At 45.6% G+C, this 15,567-nt stretch overlaps 1 protein-coding gene across 1 annotated transcript in view; it reads right to left on the reverse strand.

Moving 5' to 3' along the window:
* Window positions 1–743: 743 nt before the first annotated feature.
* Window positions 744–15,567, reverse strand: part of IGSF9B (immunoglobulin superfamily member 9B) — a gene marked incomplete at both ends in the record, with an annotated part of 66,041 nt that continues 51,217 nt past the window's right edge. Inside the window, 3 exons of the mRNA XM_083368817.1 lie at window positions 744–967; window positions 1,902–2,008; window positions 13,917–15,548. Coding sequence (XP_083224943.1) covers window positions 744–967; window positions 1,902–2,008; window positions 13,917–15,548 — 1,963 coding nt within the window. The remainder of the gene's footprint in view (window positions 968–1,901; window positions 2,009–13,916; window positions 15,549–15,567) is intronic.

Here is a 15,567-nt window from a genome sequence, read left to right on the forward strand (position 1 = left end):
ATTTTCCCCTCCCTTGGTATGTTTGAATAATTTCTAATAACATACTAGTAACAGGTCCGAACGGCCATAAACCTCAGCTCAAAATCTCGTTAATTTTGCTGCATCCAATAATATGCCAACCGACTGTGTCAACTAATGCCATGTTTCCTTCCTCTAGTGGATTCTAAATAAACACTACATACAGTAAATGCACACACCGTCTCTTGCTTCTATGGTTTCTTGTTCATATATACGAATACAGAAATATCTCATATATATGAATAAATAATATTGGGAGAACCAGCTTTGTACAATTAAATCAATCGTATTCCCCTTCCGGAAAGTATACAAGCAGACGCTACAGTTCTTGCCCGGTTCTTAATGGCCCATCTCTGCAAAAGATGCAGAGAAAGCTTGAAAACAAGGATGAGGAGGGTTCAACTGAGATTTTTGCTTTTCGCCGTTCCCACCGGTTTACTCTAGGATATCTCCTCTCCCTGTGGATTACATTAGAGTAGAAGACTACGTGGGAGATGTCACTCGCTCCTCACTATGGTCAAAGACTTCACCCTGGATTTTGTCTTTTCACAGATCACACCAGAGTCACAGGTATCATGTGCTCATCCCTCCTGTGTCACCGATCACAGCCTGGATCCTGAAGGTCTAAGACACACCAACCTGGGCTTCAATTTCTCCTCCTTCCACGCACTTGAAATCTAATCTTTTTCTTCTCCTTATTTCCCTCTTCCCTGGCTGGTGCTACCCTAAAGTAAGGTTGCGTGCCCGCTGGAATCATCATGATCTACGTTGTTCAGAATGGCTGTCTGGTCTTCAGGAACCTGACGGTGACAGAGATCATCCTTCAGGGCAGAGAGGCGGGCAAAGGGATCCTGGCGAGAGTGTCTCTTCTTCTTACGCAGACAGACAGCTTCGTCAGGCCACAATACCTGAGAGTTAGGATGTGGTTGAACCTGGGAGGCAGAACCATCTGGAGGAGAAAGCAAAGAGGAAGAAGGAGTTGGTTAATCTCCGGTACCGGTCTTACAAGAGGACATTCACTCTTTGCGGTTCTCTCTTTAAGCCAACAAAAAAACAGTCTGGCCCCACTGTAAATCAACACACACACAAACACACACACACACACACACACACACACACAAAACCTAGGATATCACCAAGCTGCAGGTATGAGAAGCTTGAGCTGTAGGAACGTCGGCAAGGAAGGCACGGAGATGGTCTTGGTGAAGATGAAGATGATTCTCATTCATACCAACATGGTGGTGGGGTGTGTGTGTGGGGGGGGAACCCAGCTCTAACGATTGCAGCAAGATGGATAAGCTTCAAAAGACATCATCAAGTAACAAAAAAATAATAATTTAAAAGAGGAGGAACCAGGAAAAGTTATTGAGGAGAAGGGGTCAAAGGGAGGATGGACTATGAGAAGTTTGCATGAGAGGGTGGTTTTAAGGACAGAACCCCCCCCCCCACGGGAAATACTGGCAATAGGGACTGAGGTTAGGAGAACTAGAAGCTAGTTTTGGTCTAAGGCAGTTTTCTCCAGCCAAACATCGCCGGACAGATGGAACACCTCATCAAATACTACAGGCAGCATGGCCATTGGTAAGAAATCTGGAATCTGAGGTCTACACATCTACAAGGCACCCGGGATGCAAAAGGGTAGCCAAAGGAATGAGGCAAAACTCAAGGAGATGTTTCAGTTCTGAAGAACCAAGCTTAGAGGGTCACCCAACAATCTCTATTATGGGTTGCTCCCAAAACCACGTAGCTACGTTCAGGCCCATGGAGAGAGAGAGAGAGAAGCAATTCCCATTACAAGTCATCGACTTCAATGAGCATTGTGCCAGGTGGGGGAGGGGCAGCGGGAGAGGCAGGGGAGCAAATCTGGTGTTCCTCGCACTCACTGCTTTGTTTTTTGGATTTCGACTTTTTTGGCTTCTTAATCCGTTGGTATTTCAGAGCTTCGAGTCTCTCAGGTGCGGCCGCGTCCCGGGTTGGTGATGGACGTCTTCTAGAAAGACAAAGCAGAAAGCGCCATCAGTGGCCCCCTGCCCTATTCTCTCTCAAGGGAGGGTCTCTCTGCTGGCAAAGAGGGCATGTCAACCTCCACCTGGTCTGCCACGGGGAAGGAAAAGATGGTGACCATCAAAGCAGGGTGGATGCCAAATCCACCCTATCAGCTTCTCTGCCGGAGGTGAACGTAGCATCTTACTTCCTTGGTTATTTTTTTTCCCTCCCCACCCCCATCCCTGCGTTCCAAGGTAACCCCATCCAACGCGGCCCTTCCTTTAGCTGGAAAACTTCATTTTCCTGTTCTCGTGATCAGAACTACTTAGGTCAAACCAGGCAAAGGTTACGGAAAGGACACTAGGCCTATTGTTTGTGGGAATAGAGTCAGCCTCTTGAAAGTGGCTGAACTGTGGTTAAAACCAAAGGAAGGAAACAAAGCCCAGTTAAGGCTGAGGGTCTGGGCCTGAACCATCTGCAGTGTTAAACAGAGGAAGAAGAAGAAGAGGAAGAAGAGTTAGAGTGGCAGTTTCTGGGCTGGTTTAAGGCCCTTTTTGTTTTTGCTAGTTGCAAGAGTGAACATCTTTCAGAAAAGTCCATGTGAATGTTGGAAGAGATTTTAGACGTCTAGCAAGAACAGATGCCTTCACAATAACACATCCTTTAAAAGAGGGGAGATGGGGAGGTTCTGTTGAGAGGAGACCCTTAAGATTGCCAATATATACTTGTGTCCCTTATGTATTTGTAGTAGTTAGCCATACTTATTACATACATCTCAGTACACAGTTCAAAGAAAGCGCTTACAAGTTGCCTTCAAAGATTAGATGGCAAGCAGCAGATCCTACAGACAAGGATAGCTTGTGCAGTAAAGTAGGCATGCAAACAACTGCATTTTCACACTTCAGTCTCTTTATGGGCAACCACAACTTAAAGTCCAGCTGATGGGTTTGCCATAGGCAACACCACTGGATCAATGTAGCTACAACACATGTTATCTAGAAACTGCAGCACCAGCCCAGTCCATCTGCAACTGTAGAACTCAACTAGTTCTCTTCTGCATTACAAACAAGATTTATGTTTTTTTTGGTTTCTCAACACACCAATGAACAATCTATTATTTACACTCAGGATGTAGGCCCATGTTCTTCTGCCACGGTGTGGCTGCTGTTTACCCAGCCCTTTAGGCCAGGGTTTGATGAGTTGGGGAAAAATGGAGAAGATTGGTCCAAAACCAAGATCACTCTAACAATTGTGGTTTGTGGTAATTCTTCCAAGCTGAGTTCTTTATTGTTTCACATCTATATACAAAAATCTTGCCAAACTGAGGACTCTACTATCTGTATCTACATATACTGTGGGAATGATTACACAGAGGCTGTCTCTTCACCCTCTTTCTCTCATACTAATATTTGGGCTAGTTGTCTCTTACTCCTCTGAAATACACCCTTTTCCTCCTCTTGGGGATCCTCCTCCTCAATATATTCCACCACAAAGATGGAATAAATGTTCTTCCAATTACAATAGTATCCCAGTTAAAGAAGAAATGTATCCAGTGCACCTTCCCTAACATCCTCGCACTGGTTTATGAAAAGAGGGTAGATCTTATGTGTAAAAGTGTGGAGGTGGTATAGCCAAGTTTTCATGCAATGGATTTTTAAATTTTAAATCTCTGAGATTTCCTGGTGGATGGTTGCTGCCCCAAAACATCAGAGGAGAACATATGATTTTTCATCTTCAAAAAGGGAAGAATGAGAAGGTAGGAAATTGTAGACCTGTTATCTTAATGTCTTTGTTGGGCAAAGCCCTTGATCAGATTATAAGTACAGTGGTACCTCAGTACTCAACCTTAATTGATTCCAGGAGGTACGCTGAGTATCAAAAACGATGAGTACCAGACAAATTTTCCCCACAAGGAATAATCTAGTGAATCACAAGGCAGCCAACATTGGCACGTTCAAGCTTGTGCATTGAGTACCAAACAAACTATAAGTCAAAATGCATTGAGTACCAAATTCAATGAGTTTCAAAGTAGTTGTGTGCCAAGGTACTGTGCTTGAGTAGGCATGCTGCAATTAACAGAACACTTGTTCATTAATTGTCCAAACAAATCTTCTATTGTCCCAAACAATTTTCTTTCCCTCTACAAATAATTTAGTAATTTAGTAGATCATAGGAATGTCATTGACACAACATAACTGGGCCTCAGCAGAATGCCTCATGATTTTTTTTAAATGATAAAATATATGCTAAATGATACTACTATTAGATGGACCCACAGTTGGCTGAATGGCTACCCTCAAAAACTGCTCAGTTGTGGCTACAGATCAGCTTACAGCAGAGATGTTCAACCTTGGCAGCTTTAAGGCTTGTGGACTTTAATTTCCCCAGCTTGGCTCGCTGGGGAATTCTGGGAATTGTAGTCCATAGGTCTTAAAGTTGCCAAGATTGGACACCCTGGCTTACAGAAAAATATTAAATGAAATGCCAGAGTATTCCGTTCTGGGCCCCTTTGCTATCCAACATTTTTCTCAATACCCAGAATGAATGAGGGAAGTTAAAAGTTTTTAAGAAGTTAGGAAATTCTTAAGAAGTGTGTAAATGAGACAAAGCTATTCTGGATGAAAATCAGAAGATTCAAAAAGATCCAGATAGGCTTGAGCAACAGACTGAAATAAATCTGAGCTAATTAAATGTAATTCTACATTATCAACAAAGAGAGATTAATAACTGACATTTTCTCAGAGATGGCATAAGATAACCAGCTATCAAGAGGGAGATGAGCGCAGAAAAGAGATTTAATTCAATTTTGTAGCTCTCCTGATTCTACAAAGATGTCTGAAAAATTAAAAGATGCCTTCCTGTTGGCTGTGAAACAATCAATCAAATAATCAAGAAAACTGCCTTTGCCTTGTAGATGATAAAAGAAACTGAAAGCTCATGTATTAGCTGCCCTTTCTTAACATCAGATAATAAAAGTCAGCCAAGCCACTAATTAAAAAGAGTTCCTTAAGAAGGCTTAAAAAGGTACTACCTTTTTCAGATTTGAATGAGTACTCGAAATAAAGGGAATTAACTGTGCCTATCAGATATCTCTTTAGCACAGGACACCATGTCGAATCAAAAGGAATCACAGTGAAAATTTACCGACTTAAAATCTATCTTCCAGTGAAAATTCAAATACTGAGTTTTGCAATATATTCAGTCTATTGCTCTATAGTTCCAAAACAAAATAAAACCATGGGACAGAATTTGGTCAACACGATATAAAAAAAAACACCTTGAGACTCTAGAAAGAATGAAGAGAAGAGCAACAAAGATGATTAGGGGACTGGAGGCTAAAACATACGAAGAATGGTTGCAGGAAATATGGTATGTCTAGTTTAATGACTGGGGTGACATTATAGCAGTCTTCCAGTATCTCAGGGGTTGCCACAAAGAAGAGGGAGTCAAGCTATTCTCCAAAGGACCTGAAGGCAGGATAAGAAGCAATGGATGGAAACTCATCAAGGAGAGAAGCAACCTGGAATTAAGGAGAAATTTCCTGACAGTGAGAACAATTAATCAACGGAATGACCTGACTAGTTGTGGGTGCTCCAACACTGGAGGTTGTTAAGAAGAGATTGGGCAACCATTTGTCTGAAATGGTATAGGGTTTCCTGTCTGAGCAGGAGGTTGGACTAGAAGACCTTCAAAGTTCCTTCCAACTCTGCTATTCTGTCAAATATATATAAAAAAACATCTCAAAATAAAGACATTGAACCTTCCATTTAACAGATCTCTCTGTGAGTGGACCTCATATGCAATGAATGAACTCCCGTATTATGCATACACACAGCACATAAATCACATGAGTAAAATCCTATTTGGAGGGGAAAAAAGATTTAGGTTTAAAGCAACCCTCCCCTTCATTAATACAGTTAATTCATTAGTCTATGCCTTGGAGAAGGGAACGTGAAGCTTTTTTAATCATTTCAATTAGCACTGTTGCTTCTCTGGAAAAAAGAAAGAAAGAAAGAAACTGTATATCAGGATATTTTATCCTGCAGATAAGTAAATTATTTTTGCAGGATGCTGACTTCCAAACTAATAAATCATACTTTACAAAGGGCAAGATTTTCTTACCCCATTCACAACAGGTTGGCTATTGTGTTATAGTGACCATACATTTTGTTTATAGTTGCTTTCTGAAATACATACCCAAAAACATTTATATCTCTAAGAAAATCTCCTGGGCAATGAAAATATAAAAGGACAGTCCTGCATCATATCAAAACAGTAAAACCAACACAAATAAAAACATCATTGGAAATATATAGCCAACGTAAATAATAGATTATTGTTTGTCATTCTTTCCCCTTTGCAATAGTTGTGGGTTTCCAGTGACTACATTGTGAATTTCTTTGATAAAGGTAAAGGTTCCCCCGCACATGCGTGCTAGTAGTTTCCGACTCTAGGGGCCGGTGCTCATCTCCGTTTCAAAGCCGAAGAGCCAGCGCTTGTCCGAGGACGTCTCTGTGGTCATGTGGCCGGCATGACTAGACGCCAAAGGCGCACGGAACGCTGTTACCTTCCCACCGGAGTGGTCCCTATTTTTCTACTTGCATTTTTACATGCTTTCGAACTGCTAGGTTGGCAGAAGCTGGGACGAGTAACAGGCGCTCACTCTGCTACGCGGCACTCGGGATTCGACCCACCAAACTGCCGATCTTCTGATCGACAAGCTCAGCGTCCTAACCCACTGAGCCACCGCATCCCTTTTCTGCTTTCTCTGCTACTACGGATTTATTGTTAAAAAATCTTTCCTTATTTCCTACATGGTTCCTGTTTGGAACCTTTTATTATGCTTGAGTGACACTCTGGAAAAAAAAATATTGTTTCTCCCGATAATAAGGGATGACAAAGGAAACTAGGCCCATCATAAAACAAGTCTGCATTTGCATCACAAGTATTTGTCTTCTCCTTTGTTAGAATCACAACACTTCAATTGCAGAAAGGTCTTTGTATGTTCTAACCTCACTGGTTCTGTCTTTCAGCGTCAAGTCTTCCTGAGAAGAAGCAAAAGGAATCGCAATGTTTACACACTCTCAAAAAACCCCTGCTATGTACAAACTATCCACCGAAATTAAGCAAGTTTGTTAAGAGAGCAAGAGGGGGAAAAAGGGAAGCTGCATTACCACGATGCAATTAAAATAAGAGCTGGTTATATAAAAATAATGTCTTTCTGGGGGAGATTGACCCCAAGGTCCCTTCCAACTCTCTTATTCTGTTAAAGCTATTTTCTGCTATGTACCCTTCACCCCATTTCTGTGACTCTTCCTTCTGGCACAGGCAGTGGTGGGATTCAGCCCGTTCGCACTACTTCGGCAGAACCGGGAGCTAATTTTTTGTTGCCCAGGTCCAGAATGGACTTCCGGAAGTGGCATCCACACAGAGAACCGGTTGAATCCCACCACTGGGCACAGGGGTCTTGAACCATGCTGAAATAAAAGATTCTACTCATTTGCAAAAGAGATGACTGCTATAGAAACCCAAGCACTGAACCAGATCTAGTAACAGCATTCCCACTCAGACTAAGGGTGGTTAGATCTTCTGAGAGGCAGGCTTGTTCAAAAATTCCACTATTCTGTTAGTCTACGTACGGTGCAAAATTTTTGTCCCAATCCCCGCCAAAAAGGAAAAAAAAAAAAAAGAAAACCCCTCCATTACTATGTGAAATCTGTTGCAGGAAGCAGCCGTTTTATTTATATATTTATTTTGTAGGAACCAGCCCTGTAGTTATTCTTTATTTATTTTTTGCAAGACCAGAAGAAACTGGAAGGAATGGTGAGAAGTTGCATACTCTTTGACCTCTGAAGAGAGTTTCAGTTGCAGGAGGAAACCAGCGTGGAATTTAACTTCGGAAAGGACGGCTTTTCCAACGTGACCGCCTCAAATCGGTGAACAGCTTGGAAAATGCGCAGAGACCACCACCCACCCACCCACCCACCCACCCTTAAAAAGGTCTGCCAGCCACCTCAATCGTCAGAAAGCAGCTACTCTTGGAGGAGGACGGTTGCATAGCAATGGGCAAGCTGGACTAATGAGTGTTGCTAAAGGAAAAAGCAAGGGGGCCTGCCCCACCCCGGACACACACACACACACACACCACAAAGCGTTTTGCTACTGCCGTGCCAGCTCCACCACAACCAGCACCAGCAATGAGAGAAGGACAAGCCGAGGGAAGAGCAGAACACGTCCCCAAGAATAGCACCCCCTTCCCCAGCTTTGCGGGATCAGCGCAACTGGCCTACACGATGGATTTTTTTTTTCACCATGCTGGCAGAAGAGAGAAATGAAGGAGAGATGGAAGAGAAGAGGGGAAGGAGAGGAGAAGGAGAAGGGCTCACCATGGCGTGAGAAAAAAAGAGAGAGAGAGAGAGAGAGAGAGACAGAGAGACAGAGAGACAGAGAGAGAGACAGAGAGGAAGGAGAAACAGAACAAGGGCAAAATGTAATAAAGGAAGAGGAATCACAAATCCAAAAGAAAAGGGGGAAAAAAGGAAAGGAATTAACGAAGCACTCAGACGAGAGAACTCACAATTTCTCCAAGCCAGAGCAACTGTGAATGGCATGCAGAGTCCTGACAACAGAGAAAGCCTTTAAAGGGGAAAACTGGTTTCCTTCCAAAAAAAGAGACAGACAGACAGGGAACCTCATACTCCAAAGAAATACACCGGAGTGACAAGGGTTCAGGGGGGACATACAAGGTCTGGCCAGCCCCGCTGCTCTAAGGCTAGGAGCTGAGGACCCATCCCAGTTTGGAGACAAATACGCAGGAAGAGAGAGCAGAGGGTGAGATCCAAGGATATCCAACAACTTCCTTTGTGGCTTTGGGGTTTTGATCCGGGGGCAGCAGAGAAGCCCAGCTTTGGTTTAGTGCATGCTGGCAGCAAAGCGGGGGGGGGGGGGGCAGCGATTTTGTGGAAATTTGCAAAAGAAAAGAAAAAAAAACCATGGAACTGAGCCCCCGAGTTCTGCTTTCTCAGAAGTGCAGATGAAACCTTGAACTTTTTTGGCCTTAGGGATGCTACAGTTTTGGTTTTTGAAAGTGCCTGGGCAGTTTCAGCTGAGTTCCCTGTTAGACTGAGAGGTAGGCAAGTAGTAATTTTCCAGCATCTTGGTGTCCTGTTCATACAAAATTGGAATATAGATAATCCTCGTTTGGTGACCGTTCACAGGCCGGATTTTAAAAAAAACAAAACCAACTTGGCGAGCAATCCTTGCCTTTACACAGATTTGTAAAGCTAAAGAAAGCTGAATTAAGGTCGCAAGCACAGCTGGCTTATTGGGAAGGTAAACCGAGGCAGAACCTAGGGCCAGATTTAGCTATCAGTACCCTTCTTTCTAGGGACGCGGTGGCTCAGTGGGTTAGGACGCTGAGCTTGTCGATCAGAAGGTCGGCAGTTTGGCGGGTCGAATCCCAAGTGCCGCGTAGCAGAGTGAGTGCCTGTTCCTCGTCCCAGCTTCTGCCAACCTAGCAGTTCGAAAGCACGTAAAAATGCAAGTAGAAAAATAGGGACCACTACGGTGGGAAGGTAACATCGCTCCGTGCGCCTTTGGCGTCTTGTCATGCCGGCCACATGACCACGGAGACGTCCTCGGACAAGCGCTGGCTCTTCGGCTTTGAAACGGAGATGAGCACCGGCCCCTAGAGTCGGAAACGACTAGCACGCATGTGCGGGGGAACCTTTACCTTTACCTTTACCCTTCTTTCTAGAAAAAGGCTTTAAAAATATCCTAAAAAGAGATATCCAGAAATCTGCCAGGCATTCTTTCAAAAGTCTGTCCAAATTGCTTTAAGTCCCATATTGGGGGGGGGGGAGAAACGGATTTGTTTGTGTCTCTCTCCGACAGAGGAACTGAAGCTTTCACATAAATCTTGCTTCCTCTTTTATGGCAGCATAAAACAAGGGCTAAGGAAAGGAAGACTAAAAAGATTTTTTTACTAGCCTGCTTATAAACCATTCACAATGCCTTCAGCCCCTGACAACTTTCCAGAGCCCACTCATAAAAGAACAATTTAGCCAGAGGGGTGGCTCTTTGCTTTAATGGGACCTCTTAAAACAAACCATAATAGATAAAGAACAAAACACAGGTTACTTTAGTCTCTTGTTTAGAAGCACTGATCAACGTTGTAAAATACTCAGAGCTTTACTGCTTGCAATATTTCAGTCTTGAGCCGAAGAACTGGGGGATCAGGACTCTTCAACAATAACCTCCATCACTGGAAGTTTTCAAGAAGAGACTGGACAACCATCTGTTTGGAATGGTATAGGATCTCCTGCCATAGGCAAGGGGTTGGACTAGAAGACCTCCAAGGTCCCTTTGCAAGTCTGTAATTCTGTGTTCTACCATGAAAGGCTGATGGTTTAGGACAGGGGTCTTCAAACTTGGCCCTTTTATGACTTGTGGACTTCAACTCCCAGAATTCCTCAGCCAGGCACGTGTGCCTGGCTAAGGAATTCTGGGACTTGAAGTCCACAAGTCATAAAAGGGCCAAGTTTGAAGACCCCTGGTTTAGGATTTCATCCAAGGCCCAATACGTTTTTAGTGCTTCACGTTTGAATGGCTTTCAGTGGCCATTTGAGGAGTCTAAACAGGAAAAAAAAAGTAGGATCATCCCAAAGGTGCATTTCCAAAAAAGACAACAGGACTTTCTTGGGGTTTCTCCCCACCCTTGAAAATGTTTTTCTTCTCATCCAAGAAGCTTCTTCAGTTCTGACCGAAGTAGGGCCCTGTTTCATCTCTTTGAAAGCCAAAGAAAGAAGTGTTGACTTTAATCGTCCCTGTGTAGTCCTTGTAGATTCAACTTTCTATTTAATCCCAAAGTCAAGTTCATAAGTGGTCATCCCTGCTCTTCCAATTGGCTTGAATTGGGGGGGGGTTGTTATTGTTATTGTATTGGGTTTTAAAGATGTATTTTAGTATGTGGGCATTTATTTAATTTTGTTTTAACTTTTGTAATCTGTATTTTTATTCTTGCCCTGTTCACCGCCCTGAGTCCTTCGGGAGAAGGGCGGTATAGAAATATTATTAAATTAAATTAAAAATTAAATTAAATTGAACCAAAGGGGGAGGGAGGGAGGGAGGGAGGGAGGGACATCCTGTAGCAGAGGAGAAACCACAAAGCCACAAAGGTTTGTGTGTGCGATAGTTTGTCCTAGTTTTAGCAATTCCTCATTCCCCTTTAAAGGAAAAGAAAAGTATTTTTTTAAAAAAACCAAATAAATAAATGTTATTGGGGAGAAGCCCGCCCCTATCACGTCCCCTCCCGGACCCCCTCACCCCAACCGAATCCCCAAAGCCCAGCACCATCCTTCCAGACATTGATCACCCTTACCTATTGAGCTGAGGAGTGGCTTGTCTCGACAACACTGCCCAGATAGCTGAGATTAATCAAAAACAAAGCAGTTATCAACATCCGCAGGGAGCCAAACTCCACAAGACATCAGCAAGTCAAAAGGGGAGGGGGAAAAAATCAAAGGAAAAGCGAGGGAGGAAAGAAACCAAGAGACAAACAAACAAACAAACAAACATTGCTGGAGAAAGTAAGGGGGAAAAGAAAGGAGAGCTAAAAGTGTAGAGCACTTCATCATCAATGCAACGGGGATCTAGTGCGAAGGACTTCTCAGTGCTACGGACTGGCTCGCTCACTGCCACGTTCCTCAGGTCTTCTTCCCAAAGCATCCTGGGAATTGTAGTTCCGTCAGGAGAAAAATGGTGCGGCATCATTAAAGAGGATCTGAGGCCATCATCGAAGAGGGTAAATTGCCTTCCACCCTCTAAGGAAAGCCCATTTAAAGTTTTATTTGTGAAGCCACCAGAGTGGAGTCCCTGTCTAGTTCAGGGCTTTCAAAAATTTAACTACAATTCCCATGAATCTCTGGGGGAAGCCATCATCAGTAAAGGGACCTGAAAGCAAATTTAATGTTCATAGCATAGACAAGGGCCAAGGAAATGATATGTCCTACAGATATTTCCCATTGTTCCTGATCTCTGAGACTAGGGCTAATTGGAGGCCAAAAATCAACAAGATCTAGAACAGGAGTCTTCAAACTTGGCCCTTTTATGACTTGTGGACTTCAACTCCCAGAATTCCTCAGCCAGCTCAGTTGAAGTCCACAAGTCATAAAAGGGCCAAGTTTGAAGACCCCTGATCTAGAAGGTCCTGTATTCCCCACCCTTGCATTAGAGAAGCCTTCCCCACCTTGGGTGCTGCTGGGTGGACTTCAGCCTCCAGAAGCAATTTGGCTAAGATGACTTTGCTGAGAATCCCAGACTTCATCAATCTGGAGGTAGACAGCATCAGAAAGTAAAGGGCTTTGGTGTGACCATGGATCCATGAGAAGGTCCATGAGGTCCATCATTCCCAATCAGAGAGGTGGCTCTCACTGCTTTTTTCTCTGCTTGCTTTCAAAAGCCAAGAGGCTGCCCTGTCCTTTTTGTGTGCGTACATCTCTCTTCCCCTACAGTCTGGATCTCCTGAAAGCAGCATCCCATAATTGTGCTGATTGGGTTCATTAATGAATTAGGATCTTCCAGGCACCAGATAGTATAAATGAAATGGACAAACAGAAAGCGTTGCAAGGAGAATGAAAGTCAGCCACCCCTGCTGCGCTCATCGCATTGCAGCTTCTGCTCCTGCCAACTTGGCTGTGGCAATCCATGCTTGTTCCCATCACAAGCAGACCACGCCTCCCATCCTTTACTTCCCTTTCTCTTGCCCCCTCCCCATCCAGATGGCACAATGCCCCCGTTCATTTCCAGAAGTCCCCGGGATCAAAAGGGGAAAGCAGGGGGATACAACTCCACTACATCAAGAATCGAAACAAAAAGCTGCATCAGTAAAGACGACCAACATGGGAAGCACCGCCATCAGAAAGAGGAGCAGAGGAGAGAAGGAAGAGAGAGAAAGAAAGAACGCTTCGCCTGGTGCAACGCTGGTACCTGAGTAACCAGCTGCTGGGGAGAAGACCAGCTCCAGTCTCCTTTCGTGGTCAGAATCCAAGATTGTTGACTTCAGTGTGTTTGGGTTGGGTTGGGCTGGGGTTCTAGGTCAATGTAGGGTTTTAGGGTTCCCCTTCTCTGGGCAGTTTGTTCAGGGGCTAAAGCCCTGCTCCCTGCTTGGACAAAAGCTGGGGCAAAGTATGTTGTTGTTGTTGTTAGTTGCAAAGTTGTGTCCGACCCATCGCGACCCTATGGACAATGTTCCTCCAGCACCCCATTTGGAGATGAGGAAAAGTAAGGTGTCTTGGGTAGCCTAGTTGGAATTGTGGAAGATGATCAGTCCTATTGGAAGGGGGAAAGGATGTGAAGAAGGCAAAAAAACTAGGGTTTAATGTTCCAGGACAGTCAACAGCCAGGAATGAGAAAAAGAAAACGTCAGTAATTTCCAGAGTTTGTTCACCCCGGTCCCCACAAAACCCAAACCGTTCTCTCTCCAAAGACTCCTGAATCTGAAATGTTATTAACTTCGTTCCTCTCAGGCGTCAGTCCCCAAGCCAGAAGCAAGCTCTGCATGAGATTCCCAATGGAACAATGGAGGGTGGAAAGAAGTGGGAGTTTCTGGTAACAAACAATGCAAAACCGCAACTATAACTCAAAGGTGCAGCATTCCACCGATCTAACCTGATGAGCTGAGCAACGACAGGCAGCGGTATTGCCCCAACAGCGCAAAGTGGACTTTGGGAACTAGTCATCGCCAAAAAAAAAAAAGATGCTGCAGGGTGTCTAGATCAACTCTAAGGACTCCATTGATGGTGTTTGGGGAAGGACTTTGGGGAAGGGGTGGGAGCAGGTGAGGTGGGAGGGAAAGAAGGGCTGGGTAAAAAAAGGAAGGCAGGCAAATTCCACTTGCACGTGCACACCCTTACCCTGAACTGGTTGTCGGTGTCAGCTCTGGCCTATGGGTTTCCTCCCCAGTCCTCCTTGGCGAGGAGATCTGTCCAAAGACATCCATGGATTCCATGGGCATGGAGGGGCAATGAGAGGGGGGAAAGCTGGTGGCCAAAGAGGTGAAGGCCATCGTTGGTCGGAAGCTGGGGCTCCCTCCACGACTACTCTGGGCAGGAGAACCAGTGGAGGGCGTTGACTTGCGTGAGAAGCTGACTGCTGCTGGGGGTTGCAAGGTGATCTCTGATATTTCTGCCTGCTGGATGAGGCCGGGTCGTGGTCTGGCACGGGCCGTCAGCTCCGGCGAGCTGGTGCGGGAACTGAGGGGGCTTTGAGTCAGGGGTGATAGCCTTGATGGTTGCAACACCACCTGATGTAAACTGGGTTCCACCCTCCTGGCTTGCCGAGGGCTTGGCCGAGGTCTTGGTTGTGGGTCGTACCACCTTGTGTCTAGGCCAAATGTGCTTGTGCTGCTGTGGCTGACTGGCTCGGATGGCCCATGGTAAGGCAACACCGGTATTCCCATGCCTTGACTGGTATGTCTTAGCTGCCCTTGGCTCACCATTGGTTGCATAGGTTTGTCCTGCCATTTGGGTGCGGTGGCGGTGGTGGGCATCATAGAAGGTTGGCTCCTGCTGGGTGACTTGCCACTCCAACTCTTGGGTGCCTCCAGAGCCAAAATGCCAGGGTAGGATGAAGGAACCTGGAGGGAGGAAGGCGGTGGTCCCCTCGGAAGACTGGCCTGGGGCTGCATGCTCTCGGACATTTCGCACGGATGGAGCTGGTGAGGAAAGAGGATGGGCGAGGACTCCAGGCCGCTGAAAGGGAACTCGGCCCTGCCCCATGGTTCAGGGGACCGGCCTCCCGTTGGAGTCTGAGTCAGGGGCAGTGTGCTGTTGGAAGCATTTTCTCCATTCTCTTCAGGGATGGTGGGGTGGCCAAAAGGTCCTTCTGGATGCAGGGGAGGGGAGGACATGACAGAGCTGAGAGGGCTCACCTCTGGCATGTAAAATGGTGGAGGGTCCATCTCTCCGGGGCTGCTGCTGCTGAGGTAACCGTAATATAGACCATGGTGGAATGGCCGGGGGCCTGGGGGCCGGGCCTGACCAGTGGCTTGGAGGGCTCCTGTTCCCTCTAGACCCCGATGGAATCTGGGACTATATGCTGGTGGCTGCAGATAAGACTCCTGGCTGGAAGAAAGAGGTGTCAACTGGGACTTGAGGGCCACAACGGACGGAGGCATCACAAGGTCATCGTTTTCTTCATCAGATTGGCGGAACTCGGGGTACATGTCTGTTTCCTCAACAAAAGGGAAGCCTTCGATCCGACGGGACTTGAGCGAGGGTTCCATCTCTGAAGGATCCATGACGAAGCGGCCGTCTGGCCCGCGACTGATGAGCTCAATGGGAGTGGTGGCCTCAGCTTCTGCTTCCGCTTTGGAAACACTGTACTTCTTGCTGCTGATAGCCCGTTTGGTCCTCTTGTAAAGAGACAGCTCCTTCTCCTTGCTAGGGCTGAGCATGCGCTTGCCAGATGGACCTTGGTCATCAGACGACTCGGAAGGGGGCCGTAGAGTACGGATGCTCTCAGGGCTCACCTTGCCAGAAGACAGCCTAGGAAGGAGGAATGACA

Source organism: Vipera ursinii (assembly GCF_947247035.1).
Source record: "Vipera ursinii genome assembly, chromosome: 8".
Classification (NCBI taxonomy): Eukaryota; Metazoa; Chordata; class Lepidosauria; order Squamata; family Viperidae; genus Vipera; species Vipera ursinii.